Source organism: Xyrauchen texanus, chromosome 21, assembly GCF_025860055.1.
Source record: "Xyrauchen texanus isolate HMW12.3.18 chromosome 21, RBS_HiC_50CHRs, whole genome shotgun sequence".
Lineage (NCBI taxonomy): Eukaryota > Metazoa > Chordata > Actinopteri > Cypriniformes > Catostomidae > Xyrauchen > Xyrauchen texanus.
Window position 1 is genome coordinate 26,314,658 of NC_068296.1, and position 20,244 is coordinate 26,334,901.

The following is a 20,244-nucleotide window of genomic DNA, read 5'->3' on the forward strand; positions in this document are numbered from 1 at the left end:
TTCTAATTACAATGATTGTGATAGTGTGCTGGCGCCATCTGCAGGCTATCGTTCATCAACGCAACCAACTCTGGAAACACGAGGTCACGTGTTGAAAAATCTAATCAATATTTATATGCAAATAAAACTAGGTAAATAAAATACTTATGTTATCAAACATATTAAGAGTAATACTGACATCACCCACAGGCAAATCAGATACATTTACAAAATTAAATTAAATCTAATGTTTTAATAAAATTTAAATAAATCACTCAAGTCCAATTAAAGTTACGTTTAAACTTCTATTATTACAACAGTTTCTCAATGCTTATACAAATATTTATTCTCCATTTAAAAGTAAAGTTAAATTACCAGTTAACCTTATTCATCCTCCAAAAAGTAATAAAACCACCACATAAATGCTTCTTATTAATCAACAGATTTTATTTACAGAAAGAACAGAAATATGTGTGTGGACCGTTGTCATCACGTTAAAAAGCAGTATCTTTCTCCTCTTTCTATAGAAAGCAGAAATTTACAAACAATGAGTTGATGACCCCCCATATTTTTAACCAAAGACCAATCTTGGAAATTGTGACAAATCCTTTATTGATCTTTTGCAATGTTTTTGAAAACATTCCCACCCTTTTACTAAATATCACTATTTATCATCTCCAGCCCCCTTCAACCTTGGGTGTTTTGAAATGAATGCTTAAGGGAAGAGACAGACAAATGAATCTTGATGCACTGGACAGTGACAGACACAAGAAAACAAATGAAAAAACAAAACAAAAAAAACAATGTTGGAGTTTTGAGAGTGCTATTAGTACAGTGATGGCAAGATAGATAAAACAAAAACACCAAAACCGGATACATTAACCAAATTGTTATACTAAAAGGAACATAACGCAAAATCTCCTTTATCTCTGCCTTGCCCATATTCCAAAAAAATCAAGTCCACATTAGGGTCTATGTTTTTAACAGTTTCTGTCACTTTTGAACTATTTCTCTGGTGAAATAACTGTTTGCATTTTGTTTAAATCTTGTGTCTTCCATTTTAGTGAACCTATATTTCTGCAAGGATTTCTAAGAGGGTAAGTCTGTAGTTTGACAGAAAGGGTGCTCTAAACAGGGGCTAGTCTGCTGCTCCTCATTAACAAAGAGCAATGAAAAAAAAAAAAAGTTAAAAGAAATATAAAAAGCCCCCCCAAAAAACAAACAACAACAATGGGACAGACAAATGATGGTCAGTTTAATGCAAGCTTCTTAGTAGAAGTGAGCGGATGCCTCCCCAACCACTGTACAAGAAAGCCGTATGAGTAGATCATCTGCCCATGCATCTGAACAGCAGTGAATAAGGACAAAGACATTTTTGTACTAATGTGCATTTAAATCACAAATTGTCTGCAGTTCTCTTTTTACTTTGTTAATATATTCTTTACAGTTTGTTTTATCATAATGTTTTGTTTCCTAAGACTGTGGAGACTGTTGGAACATGGAGTTGTGTTCACTCGTGACATCCATTATTATTATTTTTTTTTTTTTTACTTTTTTGTCCCCCAAACATTTCTAGACTTCGATATTGTTTCCAGCATAAAGCCTGGTCCATGTTCGTGCTGCAAAAGAAAAACAAATGCAGAATTAATAAACTTCCTCCACTACAGCAAAGTAATATGACAATCATTTAGTTCTTTGACAGCGCATGGTGTAGTAAGAAACCTCAAATTTTACTCTAATGTGTGCCAAGTTTTATATCACACTAAACCCCTGAGATCATCAATTATTCAGAGTACCTTTGGCACAAAGTTGTTTAAATCAAACTACATGATCAATGCTGGTGTTTTTTTTTTTGCACTTGCAAAATCAGTATGACTAACTATTATATGCAATTAGCAAAAGCAAACAAATTACGTGGGAAACATTTACATGAAATAAGAAATAATTTTCGTAAGGTCAGCTCCAACGCTTCTGGGACAAAGGGGCCGTTCACACCGGAAAAGCTCACTGGAATTTAACAAAAGGTCCATTTATAATTTATAGGTGCTTTTACAATCAGTAACATAACATTTTTTAAGTTAACAATCTCCCAATTTAATAGAACTTTCAGATGTTGATTTTGTACTACACATGCATGTTAATTTCTCTCAACTTGAAACACTTAGTAAGCTAACTCATACATTTCAATGACACTTCATTTTAATTCTATGACTGAACTTAAAATTATCATGCAAACTCAACTTAAATACTTCAACAGGGAACCTAATTAGCTAGAACTAGCTATTAAAGTGAATGCATGCTAATTGGAAACACTAAGCTTTGGTTAGCATAGCAATTGTCAGCGAGTATAGAAATACTGTTGAACAATCTTAAACTGTACCTGTCCTCAGGCTAAGCTTAAGCTCCACTCTTGACCATAATAGTAACCCCAAAAACTTTCAAATAACAAACTATTCTAAACAACACTACAAAACATTAAGTCTCCCCCTTTACATCAACCGTGAACAAAGACATTATATAACACTTCATTTTTACATTTGCTCTCCCTGTGGATTGTTATGCAAAACATACTGGGAAATGAAAATCCCCTTCCCAGTTTCAGTAAAATGTAAATTTCTTTAAGTTAACAAACTCAAAACAATAAAACAATTCAGGTTGCTTAAAAGGTGTTAGTTTTGTGAACTTAAAAAAAAAAACTCACATTAAAAACTATTTTTAAGTGGACACAAAAAACAATGCTTATGGCTCAAAATGCTGAAAATACATAATCTAGGTGAAACAGCCAAAGACACTTCTAGGTCAAGTTTTCTGCATAAAAAAATAAATCAGACAGAAAATATCAGTGCTATGAAGGGCCCCTAAAAGATTCTTGCCTTGTACTAATGACCGCACTCATCAGTGAGTTTAGTTCAAACAGACAAAGCACTACCAGCATTTTAATTATTTACTTTCTTCATGGCACATTACAACAGCTGTAGCAGGCAGAGTTGAAGTATGCAAAGTGTTGTTTAAACACATTTAACCAGCACCCACCTGTCTCTATGGCTTGAGCTTCATTAGACTTCCACTGCTCTGCGACATCGTTTGCTAGAGGATCATCAGGGTTGGGAGCGCTTAGTAATGCCTGGATTGATAGCAGCACTGTGCGGATTTGCAAGGCTGGAGACCACTTATCTGCATGACATCGAGAGAGATATACAAGAGAAAGAGCATTAGGAGAAAAGTAGCTGGTAGCTAGTAGCTTTCTATTAGCAGCACAGTAGCACAATGAAAGATAATTTCTGAGGGGTCAAAATAATAATCTGAGATACTTTTGATCTTTTAAAAGAGTAAATCTCACATAGTCTGTACATGGCAAATGTCATCTATCCTTGTAGTTTACAGCTGCAAAACGCCAGAACGTGGGTATTGTTATTAACTGTTGCAATTCTGGGAGTTACTCCAGTATACCTTACACATACAGAGTTATAAAATGCAGTTGTCACTCCCAAATCTTTGCATGTGGCCAATATTACCTACCTAACAGTCAAAAAATTAGCATTCATATTATTTTTATAATATAACTTGAAAGTTTCATTATAGAATATTCAGAGCATAAACACAGATGACATGTCCATCCTCCCCAAAAATAGTAAAATCAGTAGAATTTATTACTTGAAAGGCTTTCCCAGTTGTACATATAAAATGTATTTTTTTTTACAGGCTGAAATTGAGGATGGAATGAGACGGTCGCTCACCTTTCAAAATATCTAGACATATTCTTCCCAGCTTGTCTACATTGGGGTGATATATTTTGGTCATGAAGCGTACTTTCGGAGCTGCCATGGGATATTCTTCAGGAAGAAAGAGTTCAAGTTTAAAAGTTCCTCCCTCAAAGGGGGAGTCTTGAGGTCCGGCGATGACCACGTGGAAGTAGCGAGCATTCCCCTCATCTGGCTCTGCCTTTATACCTGGCACTGGCTCAGCCAACAAACGCTGCGTTTCCTAAACACACATGGACACAGGATCAATCAGGTTGGAACATGAAGATCTGAGACAGTGAGCCAACATGTAATGGACACAAGAAAAACGGTTTTGTTTGTGTTTTTGTAATGGAAAATATCTATGACTATCTGCTTCATTTTTGTTTTACTAAGGGGAGACTCTATGCAGACCAGACCAGACCACCATGTAACGTTTTGTGAAAGGATATCAATCTCAAATGATAAGCAAAGTATTTCTTATTCTGAATATTAGCCAAGTTCATGCACATTTAAAAATAGTTACTAATGTCACAAGACTAATACATATATATATATATATATATATATATATATATATACACACATACACACACAGGTCCTTCTCAAAAAATTTGCATATTGTGATAAAGTTCATTATTTTCCATAATGTAATGATAAAAATTAAACTTTTATATATTTTAGATTCATTGCACACCAACTGAAATATTTCAGGTCTTTTATTGTTGTAATACTGATGATTTTGGCATACAGCTCATGAAAACCCAAAATTCCTATCTCAAAAAATTAGCATATTTCATCCGACCAATAAAAGAAGTGTTTTTAATACAAAAAAAAGTCAACCTTCAAATAATCATGTTCAGTTATGCACTCAATACTTGGTCGGGAATCCTTTTGCAGAAATGACTGCTTCAATGCGGCGTGGCATGGAGGCAATCAGCCTGTGGCACTGCTGAGGTGTTATGGAGGCCCAGGATGCTTCGATAGCGGCCTTAAGCTCATCCAGAGTGTTGGGTCTTGCGTCTCTCAACTTTCTCTTCACAATATCCCACAGATTCTCTATGGGGTTCAGGTCAGGAGAGTTGGCAGGCCAATTGAGCACAGTAATACCATGGTCAGTAAACCATTTACCAGTGGTTTTGGCACTGTGAGCAGGTGCCAGGTCGTGCTGAAAAATTAAATCTTCATCTCCATAAAGCTTTTCAGCAGATGGAAGCATGAAGAACTCCAAAATCTCCTGATAGCTAGCTGCATTGACCCTGCCCTTGATAAAACACAGTGGACCAACACCAGCAGCTGACATGGCACCCCAGACCATCACTGACTGTGGGTACTTGACACTGGACTTCAGGCATTTTGGCATTTCCTTCTCCCCAGTCTTCCTCCAGACTCTGGCACCTTGATTTCCGAATGACATGCAAAATTTGCTTTCATCCGAAAAAGTACTTTGGACCACTGAGCAACAGTCCAGTGCTGCTTCTCTGTAGCCCAGGTCAGGCGCTTCTGCCGCTGTTTCTGGTTCAAAAGTGGCTTGACCTGGGGAATGCGGCACCTGTAGCCCATTTCCTGCACACGCCTGTGCACGATGGCTCTGGATGTTTCTACTCCAGACTCAGTCCACTGCTTCCGCAGGTCCCCCAAGGTCTGGAATCGGTCCTTCTCCACAATCTTCCTCAGGGTCCGGTCACCTCTTCTCGTTGTGCAGCGTTTTTTGCCACACTTTTTCCTTCCCACAGACTTCCCACTGAGGTGCCTTGATACAGCACTCTGGGAACAGCCTATTTGTTCAGAAATTTCTTTCTGTGTCTTACCCTCTTGCTTGAGGGTGTCAATGATGGCCTTCTGGACAGCAGTCAGGTTGGCAGTCTTACCCATGATTGCGGTTTTGAATAATGAAACAGGCTGGGAGTTTTTAAAAGCCTCAGGAATCTTTTGCAGGTGTTTAGAGTTAATTAGTTGCTTCAGATGATTAGGTTAATAGCTCGTTTAGAGACCCTTTTCATGATATGCTAATTTTTTGAGATAGGAATTTTGGGTTTTCATGAGCTGTATGCCAAAATCATCAGTATTAAAACAATAAAAGACCTGAAATATTTCAGTTGGTGTGCAATGAATCTAAAATATATGAAAGTTTAATTTTTATCATTACATTATGGAAAATAATGACCTTTATCACAATATGCTAATTTTTTGAGAAGGACCTGTATATATATAGCATACACATATACTGTATTTGTTGCTGTTGTGTGTATATATAAATATTATATACACACAACAGCAACAAATACAGTAAACTTAACCTTTGTACAGTATTCTCTAAATATCACTGGTAAGTCAATGTTTTTCAGTAAACATTTCCTTTGCACATCATACAAGGAAGACTTGAATGTTGAGTTGCTTGGAAATTTTTATGGCTTTCATCTGAAGTATTTTTGCTGTCCTGTAGACTGCACTGCACTCTGACATTTAACCCGACATTATACCTGAAAGTAGGGCAAAAAATTATATTGCGATTATTTAATTATTATTATTTAATATTTTAGAAAAATATTGAGATTTGAACTGAGATTATGAAAATCACTCTAGTCCTCCTCGTGGTGGTGGCGTGGCATAGCGGGCTAAAGCGCTGAACTGGTAATCAGAAAGTCACTGGTTCGAACCCCACAGTCACCACATTGTGTCCTTGAGCAAGGCACTTAACTCGAGGTTGCTCCGGGGGGATTGTCCCTGTAGTAAGGGCACTGTAAGTCGCTTTGGATAAAAGCGTCAGCCAAATGCATAAATAAAATAAATAAAAAGAGAGCCAAACTGAGACCTTTTTTCAATTCACCCACAAACATACAAATATATAAACCGGGGTACTCAATAGGCGGATGCCGGTCCGGACCGAATGACACCTGGCTAAGTGATTGTGCAGGCACAGGTGCATACGCACGAGGAACAGCAATAGCGCGTTTCGCGCTGGAGAGAAATATTTTTCTCAAGCGCTACGCACTTATTCCTGCACTCCATGCGTTTCCTCTCTCCCAGCTATTGGCATGATCCGGCGTATGAAGCCTGAATTACTGATGTAGTTGTATGCATGGTTATTTTAACAAGAGTAGTGGAGACCCCACTACAGATACTGCCATCTTTAGCTTAACAACACTGTAGAAAACAAAAATGAAGCAAAGTGAATCCATCTTCACCAGTCTAATATGTGATTCAGACGGTTCAGCAAAGCCAGGTTTGTGTTAGGATGTTTTTTCTATCTAAATTTAGCTTCATTAATCAGCATGTTAGAAGCCTTTTACAAAATAAACAAACAGATTTTTGTTCTAATTTTGAGAAAATATGTCATCGTGGCATGGATGGCAAGGAAAGCCTATTTATACTTAAATTAAGAAAACCGTATTTTAATGCTTCACTGTTATGTAAATTGTTTGTTAGTAGATTCTTTAAGGAAAATATTTAAAACAAATTGTCAATTCAAGACATTTACTGTCATTCAGCTTTAAAACTATTGATATTTTCATATAATATTTATATCCAAGTGCCCTCACTTGATAAACTCCTGATAAAATATCTGAATCCTTCTGAGATCCCTCAGACCCCACTGAAAGTCTCTGGGCCCCAAAGTCCCCATACCTGCCCAGTTTTGAAGAGACTATTTTGACTCTTTATTTCTTTACAAAGTACTATTGCTACCAACGTGGCAAGTTATAAAAACTATTCAAAAATATACATTATATAATTTAATATCCATATGACTACTGACACCATGTAAGTTACGCATTATTATCCAGACCTTTGTTTGGAAGGAAATGTAGAGACCAGACTTCTTGGAACTTTAATTGAATACCCCTGATATAAACAGTGAAACAACGAAAAATCTCTGTCATCATATTCAAATGGTACCATCCACCGCATACCTGCTTTTGTCCATTTTGTGATTATCATCATTCGTTTTTGAAATCCAGTCAGCTGAATACTAGGGATGCTCCATCCAGGGATGATACTAGGGATCAGGATTTTAACATCTGATACCAACCTCCAATTTTCTTTTCATCGAATTGCACGATGCTGATCATTTAACTTTTTAATCAACAGCTCTGTCAAAACTGGTTATACGAAAGCTTTCTGCTCAATGTCACAGTTAGGGCTGAAATGATTAGTTGACGTTATCGACAACAAAAAATTTTTGACAAAAATTGTCATTGTCAAATAGTCGTTTGATCTCATTTAACGTAACATGAGATCACATTAAATTGTAATGATGACTTGTGAGAGCAGCAAATTACACAAATCAGTCCAGATGCACTCTAAACTTTCCAATCAGCTTCATCTTATGTAGATAGTAAAGTACAAGGGAATTATACAAAAATAACAAATAAGCAAATACAGAAGCACTCTCGTTGTGGAATAAGTGGAGCCGGAGCTCTTTAAAGGATCATAAATGCAGTTTTCTTTAATATATATTTTATTAGCTTTATTAAAGTTCAAATAATACAGAAGCAGATCATGTAAATAACTACAAACTCAGAAAATGGCATTTCTCTGTGAGGTCAGCGCCTCTTCTATGAGTTGCACGAATGTCCCAATCTGAGGGGGAGAGACAGAAACTGCACCGGCTGATGCGCACTCAGTGTCGGGGACGCTCGTCCCTCGAGCACACACACTTAATGCAGCTAGATTATAACGCGATGGCTTGTGACCCATTGAATCATAATATATGTTGTTGCACCTATATAAGTCTTTGCCCCATTATACACCACAACAAAATATGTTTATGATTTGTTTTGGCTTGTTTTCCAATTTTTTTCTCTCGATTTTCTCACCAATTTGGAATGCCCAATTCCCAATGCGCTCCAAGTGCTCGTGGTGGTGTAGTGACTCGCCTCAATCCAGGTGGCGGAGGTCGCATCTCAGTTGCCTCCGCTTCTGAGAACGTAAATCCATGCATCTTATCAGGTGGTTTGTTGAGCAAGTTACCACAGAGAACTAGCGCATGTGGAGGCTTCACGCAATTATCCGTGGCATCCACGCACAACTCACTACGCACCCTACTGAGAGTGAACCACATTATAGGTTACCCCATGTGGCGCTACCCTCCCTAGCAACCGGGCCAATTTGATTGCTTTGAAGACCTGGTTGGAGTCACTCAGCACACCCTGGATTCGAACTCGTGACTCCAGGGGTGCTAGTAAGTGGCCCTGAAGGGTCTATTAAGTTTTTTGTGATTTAACCAGTGGCATCCATGGGGTATCGCCATATAGACATATTTGAGCATCTATTGTCTTTTTGAGCAGCATAACTCTCAATTTAGCATACAGGTTGAACTACAAACGAAATTCCTAACATGTTTCAGATATCCCACAGACAAAAACACGCAAAGAAAACACAGACACAAAAGGGGCTCCCTTTTACACTCTCTCATGCTTGGGGGACAGGCTATTAAGGATGTGTTCCCAGCCCTCCCACTCATGTCAGTCAGTTCACATCCCAACCTACCAGTTCACACGCAAACCCACTGACCACAACACTGTAACTCTTAATACATTTAGATTTAGCAGGTGTAAATGTTTGTAGTTGCAATTTCTTTAGCATGTTCTTTCCGAATGGCCAAATATGCTTGTATAATTCACTACTCAATGAGTCAATGCTGACAGTGCAAGATGCACATCGACTAAAACCAAGCAACTGTAGACTGATTTTTTTAAACAAACATTTAGGAAGACTGCCTTGGAATGTCTTAACCATTTGATAATTAAAAGTGAAATATTGTTTGTTTCATTTTTTACGCTATACCAGCTTCAATGGCTATATTCATGGCGGGAGCCAGGTTTAGCTATTTAAAAATATAGTAAAATAAGGCGATTAAGATTAATTTTTCCTAATAAACCTTAAAATTAAATATGGATTCACTTGATTAAAAACCTTTTCAAACATATCAAATGAATAATACAGGTTACTCAGATGTGTAGAGGTATAACAGTCCAGTAAAATATGTTTAATGGATAGTGGGTTCTGACGAGATAAGCACTTTGGTGAATTTTGTCCTATCCGACATGGTGTGTCAATTATTTGATCCCTGCGATTATTAAAAGGGAACATGTATCTTGTTCCAACAACAAGATTTATGTCCCATAATTTGCAGTTTAAACATTGATCCCACTCCAACGGCCATTTGTTTTTGATGTATACATTCAGAGTTGATTTCAAATCTCTGGAAGTTTTGGGCAATTTACTGGTTCAGTAAATGGCAGCTCTATCTGCGTGTTCATTTCTGGAGATTCCTGAGTTTCCAGGTACCCAGCAGAAAATAATATTAAAACCCTTTGCTTCAAGAGATGACAGTTTGATTAAAATCTTCACAATTGTTGGGTAAGTGAGATACTGATCAACATACCAAAAACCTGATACAGATTTAAGGAGAATTTATCAGGACATTTACATCTCTATAGCTACTTATTTCCTCATCAACTAAACATGTATACAGACTTATCTGTCAGATATTACGTTTCTGTTTGAATTTGCATAAAGATGTGCATTCATAGCAGTGTTTTTTTTGTTGTTGTTGAGGAAACGGATTCTGTCATGTTATAAGCCATATATTTTAAATCTTTCTTAATGGCTGTTTTTCTCAGTAAGGGGTTTGTTCTATTATTAACGGCCCCTTTAATAGTCACAAATCGTGTTTTAGTTTGCATCTCTTCTGTTTGGGGCCTGCTGTCATTAGTTCGTTTAGCAGCAGCACAACAAACAGCTTCCCTATCTTACACCGAATAATTGTACTCATAATCGAGTCTGTTTTAACTAGATAATAGTCCAAATGTAGATAAACACATTTGTACTCCTCTGTTTGTGAAATTATTGGGGAAAAGCCTTGGCTGAACGCATGAGACTATTTGCTTGAGTTTTTTTTTTTACGCACTACAGCTCGCGACGGGCGACTTAGCACGTGAGCTAACAAACAACAGCTCGCGCTCAACCAGTTAATGACCGCGTGCGATGTTTTAACATCTAAACTTTTGTTTTGGATGATGGACTTTTGTCATTTTGTGTCGCATTTATTTTTTCCGTCCAAATAGTAATGAATCACAGACAGGCCCTCCGCCATCTTTCGCTCACAACATAGCGCTGGTTGTATTTTTAAACCACCCATTTTCGAGATCCGAGCGATTGCACCGAAACGGAAGTGGCTAACAAACACAGTGCTCAGGCGCACAGAGCTAAGCCAGCTGTCGCTTCTCGTTTGCTGAATATTTCAATTATATTTGAGGATTGCATGGCGTTCTGATATCAAATTACAGACTAAACATGTGCAATGTATCTAACTTTACGGTTACCTTAATGATCCTGCGGGGCAACCCTGCCATCTTGTCTTGAATGCGGTTTTGTGCTGGGACTCGGTGCCTCTTACTTAGTTTGCATTGACGGCGGAGACGCAGTGCAACACGCCCTCCGGCGCCTTGCGTCAGACCGGCCTGACCTCCAGACGCACGCGGAAACGTGTGTCCTTGATGATATGGAACATGTAGTTTTGTAGTGAAAGAAGTCTGTTTATTTTAATACTTAGCAAACTACACGTCCCAAAATGCATGATACGTTTTTGCCCTTCATTAAATTCAGTGCATTGCACTTTTATGCAATGTTTTATATTGGGATCTAATAGAAAGGAAATTGCTTTATACAACTTTTTACATTGCTAGATACCCAGATCATCCATTTAATACTGTGTTGAGCATACAAGTATTATCATGCATGCATGTTGGGCAATTTTAAGAAATATGAAGACAATTTGTCCCTATACATATTAACATTCACAGTAGGATAGACTGAGTACACATTTTGCTATACTGCATAAATACTGAGCAGAAAAAAAGTTACATTTTCCATACATCTTTATTTGTCGACCAACAAAATAGGCTAAATGTCAAAAACCTAAATACATAATTCATATTTTCCACAATCAGTGTGTGAAGACATGGTTTGCATTTGTTATTGTTACAAGTGTGTGCTAATTGTGCATGTGCATACTTATAATCACTGTTCGAACTTCCATGAGAAAGGAAATATTTACAGCGTTACACCTGTACTAGGTCTACCCCTACTTTAAAACCTTGCAAATACTTACAAAATTACACTGTGATGGCAGTTGGCATTGACCATGTATGCCTAGACATATACTGGCATAGGTTGTAAATATGTATTACTGAAGCACCTCCCCATTCTCTCTCTCTCTCTCTCTCTCTCTCTCTCTCTCTCTCTCTCTCTCTCTCTCTCTCTCTCTCTCTCTCTCTCTCTCTCTAATACCTCTTTTATTTGAATATGGGGACACTTTAGTTTTTGGTGAGAGTAGATTCCACAGAAATAACATTTGGACAGCTTCACAGTGTTGTAAAAACTGAGTCTTTCAGCAGCTTACAGGACAGAAAGAAGCTGGCCATCGCAGATATGAAGTGTCTGCTGACATTTACACCAGGTAAAAACTGTGTTTGTGCTAAAGAAAACATTAATTTATACTTTAAAAACAGTGTTGTTCAGCAAAGTCAGTGAATCATAAAAACATTTAGCCAGGTTCAATATTCTACTGTTATGATTTGTTTCTGATTCACTGTATTGAACAGTGAAATAACCTCTTTTGTTATTTAACTGATAACTGAACTTGAATACTACTGCTTAGCCAAACAGGCCATTAAGAAAGGCTGTTTTATATATGGCATTCAGTCATTGTGGCATTAAAGCCATTTTGTGTATTACATTAATGAATACTGGGATCTGAGACGAAAGTGAATGAAATAGCTCAATATCAAAAACCTTGTAGGACTGATCTTGTGTATTTAATTTAAGACATTCTTGGATGAGTTATACGCTGATTTACAAAACTATGTTTTATAAATGAATCATTAATTTTAAAGGATTATTCCAGGTACAATACAAGTTAAGCTCAATCGACAGCATTTGTGTCATAATAATCATTTAGACGCGTCCCTCGAGGTTACAGGTTACAAAATCGAGGTTAAAGTGAGGCACTTAACGTGGAAGTGAATGGAGACCAGTTTTTGGAAGGTGTAAATCACTTACATTAATTCTTCTGTTAAAACTTTTTTTATTTAAACTTTGTATATTATTTAATTATTTGAGTATTATTATATATTATATGACCGTTTTTAATACAGCGTTATGTCATTATGACAATTAAGTTTTAAAATGTAACTTTTACACAGAAAATGTTAGTAAGTGATTTATATTAGCATGCACATTGTTTCCATCATGTGGCTATATTTTTGGAAAGGTGAGTACTTTATTGTTCACGGATTGGCCCCATTCACTTTCATTGTAAGTACCTCACTTCAACCCAGATTTTTGTTTTTTAATAACCCTCCTATTGTGTTCAAAATCTGCATACACCTTTTGCTTTTGTGGGTCAGTTTTGACTCAGTGGATTTTTAAGCTCATGAATCATTCATAACACAATTCAATCAAAACACAAGCACAACACAACAAAATTCAATCAAAAAGACATATAGTAGCTCAATGATAACCTCTTTGCTGTTCATACATGTAAAAATCTTTTTTTGGCACGTTAATTGAAAAATATGAATGTTATTATGTATGATGTCAGTTTTTTTATCAAAAAATTTAGAAATACTTTAACATTTCAAAATATAAATTAACTTATGTTAAACCAGTGTGATACATCTGAATATATATATATATATTATTTTTATTTTTTTTCAAGGTTTAAATACAATTTTATTTGAAAAAAAAAAAACTTGCATTAAATTTATATAAATGTTGAATGAGAATTTCTAGTAATTATCTTCCATATTAATTAATTACTCACTGAAAAACAACTCAGTAGTGCAAATCTATGCAACCAAGTACATTTTTTTCCAACCATGTTTTTAAACAAAATGTATTCTGTTTATTGCATGAACTTCTGAATGTGTGATTATGCTGCAAGCTGGTTCATTATCAGATCAGTCTATAGAGAGCTGCAGACTAAAATGTGGACTTTTCTTCCTTCAACCCTTATTCAGACTATGTATTCTTGAACTTTTGCTCTTGCCACACCTCCTTTTATGATTCTGTTTTTCCTTTGATATAGTTTATTTGTTATGTTTGTTACATCTGTTTTGTCAGTTCTGTGTGTGAGTGTGCGTGAGACTGTATGTGTGTGTGTGTGTATGTTTGTATACGTGATACAGTCCCATTTTGAGACAAAAAAATTGAAAGAGGCTAAATGTAAGTAAAGTATATTTAAGAAAAATAGAATTCATAAATGTGCAAAAATATCGGCATAATGCAGTATCATGTATAAAGCCACAATTGATGCCCGGGTCAAAATTGTCCGGAGCATGCAAAAGATGTAACAATTGAATATAATAGAATATCTCTCAAATCATTTCTTCTAAAAAATCTGAACTAAATTAATAATGTATAATAAAGTCACAAAATTTGGTTCCCGTACGAAAAACTAAAAAATGACTTGAACGCAATAGTAGGGTTAAAGAAAAGGAGGGACATGTCGAAATGCATTTTTGTGGCAATCAATATATAAAAGTAGATATATTACAAGGTAGGTACCTGTAAAAGTAGCTGTAGGAATTCTTGGCAAAATGTTTCCTTATTGTCAATATGAGTTATTTTAACAGTATATCAAAAATAAATGAAATACTACCCACTATAAGGGTCACTTACTGGCCCTTAAAGGGACAGTTCACACAGAAATTAAAATTCTCTCATCATTTACTCACATTAATGTCATCCCTGTGTATGACTTTCTTTCTTCTGCTGAACACAAAATTGATTTTTAGAAGAATATTTCAGAGCTGTAGGTCCATACAATGAATGGTGATCAGACCTTTTGAGCTCCAAAAATCACATAAATGTAGCATAAAAGTTATCCATATAACTCCAGTGGTTTGATATATGTCTACTGAAGTGATGCAATCACATTGGGTGAGAAACAGTTCAATATTATAATCCTTTTTTATTATAAATCTCCACTTTCACTTTCAGAATGTGAAAGTGAAGATTTATAGTTAAAAGGACTTAAGCATTGATCTGTTTCTCACCCAAACCTATCATACACTGTATTGCAAATATTAAATCACTGGAGTCTTGTGAATTACTTTTATGCTGCCTTTGTGAATTTTGGAGCTTGAAAGGTCTGGCACTTGCATTGTATGCACCTACAGAGCTAAAATATTCTTCAAAAATCTTTGTTTGTGTTCAGCAGAAGAAAAAAAGTCATACATATCTGGGATGGCATATGGGTGAGTAAATTATGAGAGAATTTACATTTTTGGGTGAACTATTCTTTAAAGGTGTTGTCAGCATTTGTATCTGTTCTGGAACTTTCACTACGCCGAGCCGTTAAATTAGACATGCCCTCTCTGTCCAAAACACTGCCCTCCGATATCACTGAGACTGTCATCGAACAGTAGAGCAGTGCGTCTTCTCACGTTTGTCAAACACAGCGCCATCACCTGTAATGAATCTGAATGACATTAAACCTGAATATTCTACTTCAACTTCATTATGAGAACATAAAAAATTATCGACAGGCAGAAAGCCCATCAAAGTCTTCTGATTGGCTGATCAAAGAATGTGTTGTTTGCTGTTTACACCGTCTGTCACAGAGACTGGTGAGATATCTCAGGACAATTATTTCGGTGATATCTATCAGGGAGAAGGAACATAGCATACAGCAACTTTAATGGAGACCTTATTATGATCTCCGGTTTGATCTTCATCTGTAACTGACTGACTGGATCTTCACTTGACCATAAAGTCTCCCATGCTCTGCACCCGTGAAAAGTTTCAGTCCTCCTTCTCAAATATGCCTTTGTTCCAGCACATAAGAGCAGATGAACCAATGTCTAATCTATTGCCTTTTGCCAGTGCACATTGTGAACAGACAATAGCAGCTGAATTAGAGGGACTACTGCTTCCACTGAGCACTTGATATGAGAGGCAGAATCCATTCTGACAGGGTTAAACCTAACTTCCTAGCACATTTATATGGCATTTTAACCAGTTCATTACACAGTAGATGGAAGGGGTGCAGGACCTTATATTATAAATATAAGTGAGTGACGGAGAGTGAAAAAAAGATCAGACGATAATATGATGACTGATAAAAACTATTTCACAGCAGCGCCATCTTTGATTGTTTGAAGGCAATGACAACCGTGAGGGACAGATTTAGAGTCTCTTCAATGGGTTGTACTGCAGTTTAAAGTGCTATTGGGTCATTCCGAGGACAAAACATTGAAAAAACTATTTTTAAGAACATTTAGTAGACAAAAAACTCAAGATGAGGTGTGGAAAATCAGATGTGATCTAGGTGATTTTTACAGCTTGATGGCGCTATCATGAATAAGGTCTGTTGTCATGGATAGCAACAGTGACTCGAATACTTCATTCTTATTGGTCAGTCACAGTATTATGTGCTTAAATATGTATGATAATGTCTGTTAAGCTGTATGTTTTTTAATTTGTTTTATCTCTCCACTATCTTTTTTCATTTAATTTGGTAAATAGCCATGTCAGTAATCAAGTTAGCCGTTTTTGCAATGTTTGCCAGTAAGAAAACAATCTCACAATAATAAAAAACATGGATTTTTGAAGATTTTTATATTTGAATGTTTTCAACCGTGCACAAAAGGTGGCACTTGATTTCTGACAAATTGTTCACCCACACATAAAAATTCTGCATGTCATTTACTCACCCTCATGTTGTTCCAAATCCATATGACCTTCTTTCCAAATTGGCAGAATATTCGCCTCAGTCACCATTCACTTTCATTGTGTGGAAAAAGATTCAGTGAAAGTGAGTCTAACATTCTGCTTAACAGCTCCTATTGTGTTTTCTACAAAAGAAAGAATGTCATATAGGTGTTGACCAGCATGATGGTGAGTAAATGAGAACATTTTTGTGAAATCTCTACCTTTAAGCACCTTTGAGCATAATGGTGATGTCTCCTTACTGCAGCTGGTATGACATTATGGAGACCATGCAGACGTGTTTCCTGTTTACTGTGGGTGTTCATCTATCTGGGCTGCGTGACTCCCTTGAACATTACTCCAATGACGTCAGGACTGCGCTCTGCCTTCTCTGCCACGCGTAGTACCAGTGTGTTGGGTGGCTCTCAGCGAGCTTTGTCCTTTGACCGTCTCCTAGTCAACGTTGGTGATGACTTCAACCCAGATACAGGCCGTTTCCGATGCCGCTTGCCTGGTGCATACTACTTCTCATTCACGGTGGGAAAGTTTCCTAAGAAGATGTTGTCGGTTATGTTGGTGAAAAATGGAATGGAAATTCAGGCCATGGCATATGATGGATCCAGAAAGCAAGGCCGCAAGGTGCAGAGTCAGAGTGTGATGATCAGTCTAAAGCCTATGGACACAGTCTCCCTGCTGCTTCAGGAAAGCCCTGACTATGCCATATACAGCAATATCGGACCATACATCACATTTAGTGGTTATCTTGTCTACCCAGACTCCACGTCCTCTATTGAGTATCTCAATAACCACTTGTCTCCTCCAGGGCTCCATCTCCCTGGTTGTCCTCCCCCTGTAGACCCTCATTATGATTGGAGAAGAAGAGCTGCCAAAGAGGAACCAAGGTCTGCATTTTCAGTTGCAAGGACCTCATCGGCACTGGGAGAACGCAAAGGACAGCATGAGAGAGAAGCTCTCGTGTTTGACGTAGAGTATGTCAACATTGGTGGCCATTTCAATAAAACATCCGGACGTTTCACTTGCCATTTCCCCGGTGCATACTACTTCGCATTTACTGTGGGCAAGCACCCTCTCCGGGCAGTCTCTGTAAAGTTGATGAGGGGCAGATCGGAGGTTCAAGCCATGGTGTTCGACGAGGACACGTCTCGGAGAAGAGAGATGCAGAGTCAGAGTCTACTGTTGTCACTGAGGAAAGGAGATCATATTTGGCTGTACAGTCAACAGGATGAGGGCTATGCTGTTTACAGCAACCAAGGACGCTACACGACCTTCTCTGGTTTCCTTGTCTACCCTGAGGGTGAATCCATAAACACAGACAGAACTTTCCCTTGAGACCTGAAGCCAGCTTAAGTGCTAAATAATTAATTGGTCTGCTTTTAAGCTTTAGTTTTTATATTAAAACTGTCAATACCTGCGTTTTTCTCAACATAGTGTTGATGCCATGCACCTTTACATACTGTTCCAGCTAAAAATGTATCATTGTGGGGGCCTGGGTAGCTCAGTGAGTAAAGACGCTGACTACCACACCTGGAGACACGAGTTCGAATCCAGGGCGTGCTGAGTGACTCCAGCCAGGTCTCCTAAGCAACCAAATTGGCCCGGTTGCTAGGGAGGGCAGAGTCACATGGGGTAACCTCCTTGTGGTCGCTATAATGTGGTTCGCTCTTGGTGGGACACGTGTTGAGTTGTGCGTGGATGCCGCAGAGACTAGCGTGAAGCCTTCATATGCGCTACGTCTCCTCGGAAACACACTCAACAAGCCATGTGATAAGATGCGTGGATTAACGGTCTCAGACGCTGAGGCAACTGAGATTTGTCCTGTACTAATAAGTAAGTACTAATTTCTCATATTGTTAGAGCCAAAATGCTTAATGTAAAATGCTTAATGTTGACTTCTTAGGAAGCTATGATTTTCCAGAGTTCATGTGTATTACTTTGGTACAAATAAACTGATTTAAGTAGTAGTAGTATTTTTATTCGTTTAGTTAGTTTAGTCATAATTATGTTTGTAGTTACAGGCTAATTACATGGCAAGAACAAGAAATCAAGAATCAAATCGGTGAAATCAATCAATCAATAAATAAAATTAACCAACCTAAATGAAATAAAAATAGATATGATACATATAAAGATTATGTTGTGTTCTGATCATTTTGACCCAGACAAATTTGTCTTGCTTTTTGTTGTGTTTTTTATTTTTATCCAATTGGCATAGAATGACCTGACTTTGTTCTCATATGGCTTCTGAAAACACACACACACACACACACACACACACACACACACACACACACACACACACACACACACACACACACACACACACACACACAAATTAGACCTTAGGTTTTATTTCACTGTTACACTTGTGTTCCTGGTCAAAATGACCAGCCATTGGACATGAATGGATTAGACTACAAAATACAGAAAGATTAAGTGTTCAGGAGCATTCTAATCCTTTAGATTAGCACACACTGTAAGTCGATGTGTGATTGCACACAGAATGTCCTCATGCACACACACACACACACACACACACACACACACACACACACACACCCACACACACGCGCGCACGCGGTGGGAGGGCGGGGGTGATATGTGAAAAGTAAAAGTAAAAGGGTGAGTGTGAAAAGTAAAGTTTGCATTGCAATTCTCAGTTTAAACAAAATTTTACTCACTCTTTCTTTGTACATTTTACTCAAGCAATGTAACAATGTAAGCTATGCTTTTAAAAGTGTACTAGGATTTCAATGTGTTTTTAACTTAGTCATGTATCACATGAGTCACACACAAGCCCTCGACAGGTAAGCTTAATGCATGCTATTTTCTCTATTAGACAACATCACCTTGCTTTAATGGTGACAGCAACAAGTTCCAGAGCTGCGCAGCAGACCTTAACACTTAGTATACAAAACTCAATGACAGTGCCAATCAAAAGATAATTCTTTTGATCATGAGTAGATCGTTTTGAGTAGAAAATAAACTGACTTCACAAAACAAGAAGTCACCAAACGTCACAACAAAAGCAACAATAAAAATGATGTAAATCTACTTGCAAATAGTGAAACCATGCAAGCTCATTCATTATTCAAGCCGGTGCATGCTGGGAAAACCAGCTTTGAAAAGGTAAGTAAAATGTACTCAAATTAGCATATAAATATGACAAGGTTTTTCACTTCAGGGCTGATACATGATGACAAATTGTAAAGATAATAAACAAACCAATATTTACTAATAAGTTAGAGCATTAAATTAGAATTGAGTAAAAATTTAGAATTGACTTCATATTTTCAAGTTCATGCTTAAAATTAACTTATTCAATGTAGAAACTTAATTTTTATACTATATTTACTTCACCAAAATAATAATAGTAATTTTCCAGTAACCAACAGATGTGCCGCTTTAATTTAACTGTGCTGTTTGGTTGCTAAAACTGGCTCACTCACATATTATTTTGTATTTCAAGACATTTTAGGCTAATTTCGGACGTGAGCAAAAATGGTGATGTCCAAGTAAATTAGTTGTTTATTGGAGATTTATAAATCTTGGAGAAAGCTATACATTAACGCCTGGACAAACACAATCTGAAGGCTGCCATATTTGCTTTTTTTATTTTTTTATTATTGTATTATCTGTATTTTAGAAAAGCAAATCCTTTTAATGTGATGGATGAAACCATATTGAATGACTTACCTTATTTCTGATCTCTCAGATCTTTAGCAATATTTTCCTGTTGTTCTTTATTCTCTTCAAGAGTTCTTTATTCTCTTCCACAAACCAATTTCAT

The 20,244-nt window shown here is 37.1% G+C and overlaps 2 protein-coding genes across 2 annotated transcripts; one reads left to right on the top strand and one right to left on the bottom strand.

Annotated features, from left to right (window-relative positions):
- Positions 1-408: 408 nt before the first annotated feature.
- On the bottom strand, positions 409-11,174 carry LOC127661918 (ubiquitin-conjugating enzyme E2 N-like). Its single transcript, XM_052152877.1, has 4 exons — positions 11,048-11,174; positions 3,717-3,963; positions 3,013-3,153; positions 409-1,598 (listed from the first exon to the last, which is right to left on the bottom strand). The coding sequence occupies exons 1-4, from the start codon at positions 11,075-11,077 to the stop codon at positions 1,552-1,554; spliced, it is 465 nt and encodes a 154-aa protein (XP_052008837.1). The 5' UTR covers positions 11,078-11,174; the 3' UTR covers positions 409-1,551.
- Positions 11,175-12,054: 880 nt separating this feature from the next.
- LOC127661874 (complement C1q tumor necrosis factor-related protein 4-like) lies at positions 12,055-18,569 on the top strand. Its single transcript, XM_052152816.1, has 2 exons — positions 12,055-12,183; positions 16,705-18,569. The coding sequence occupies exons 1-2, from the start codon at positions 12,156-12,158 to the stop codon at positions 17,784-17,786; spliced, it is 1,110 nt and encodes a 369-aa protein (XP_052008776.1). The 5' UTR covers positions 12,055-12,155; the 3' UTR covers positions 17,787-18,569.
- The last annotated feature ends 1,675 nt before the right edge of the window (positions 18,570-20,244 follow it).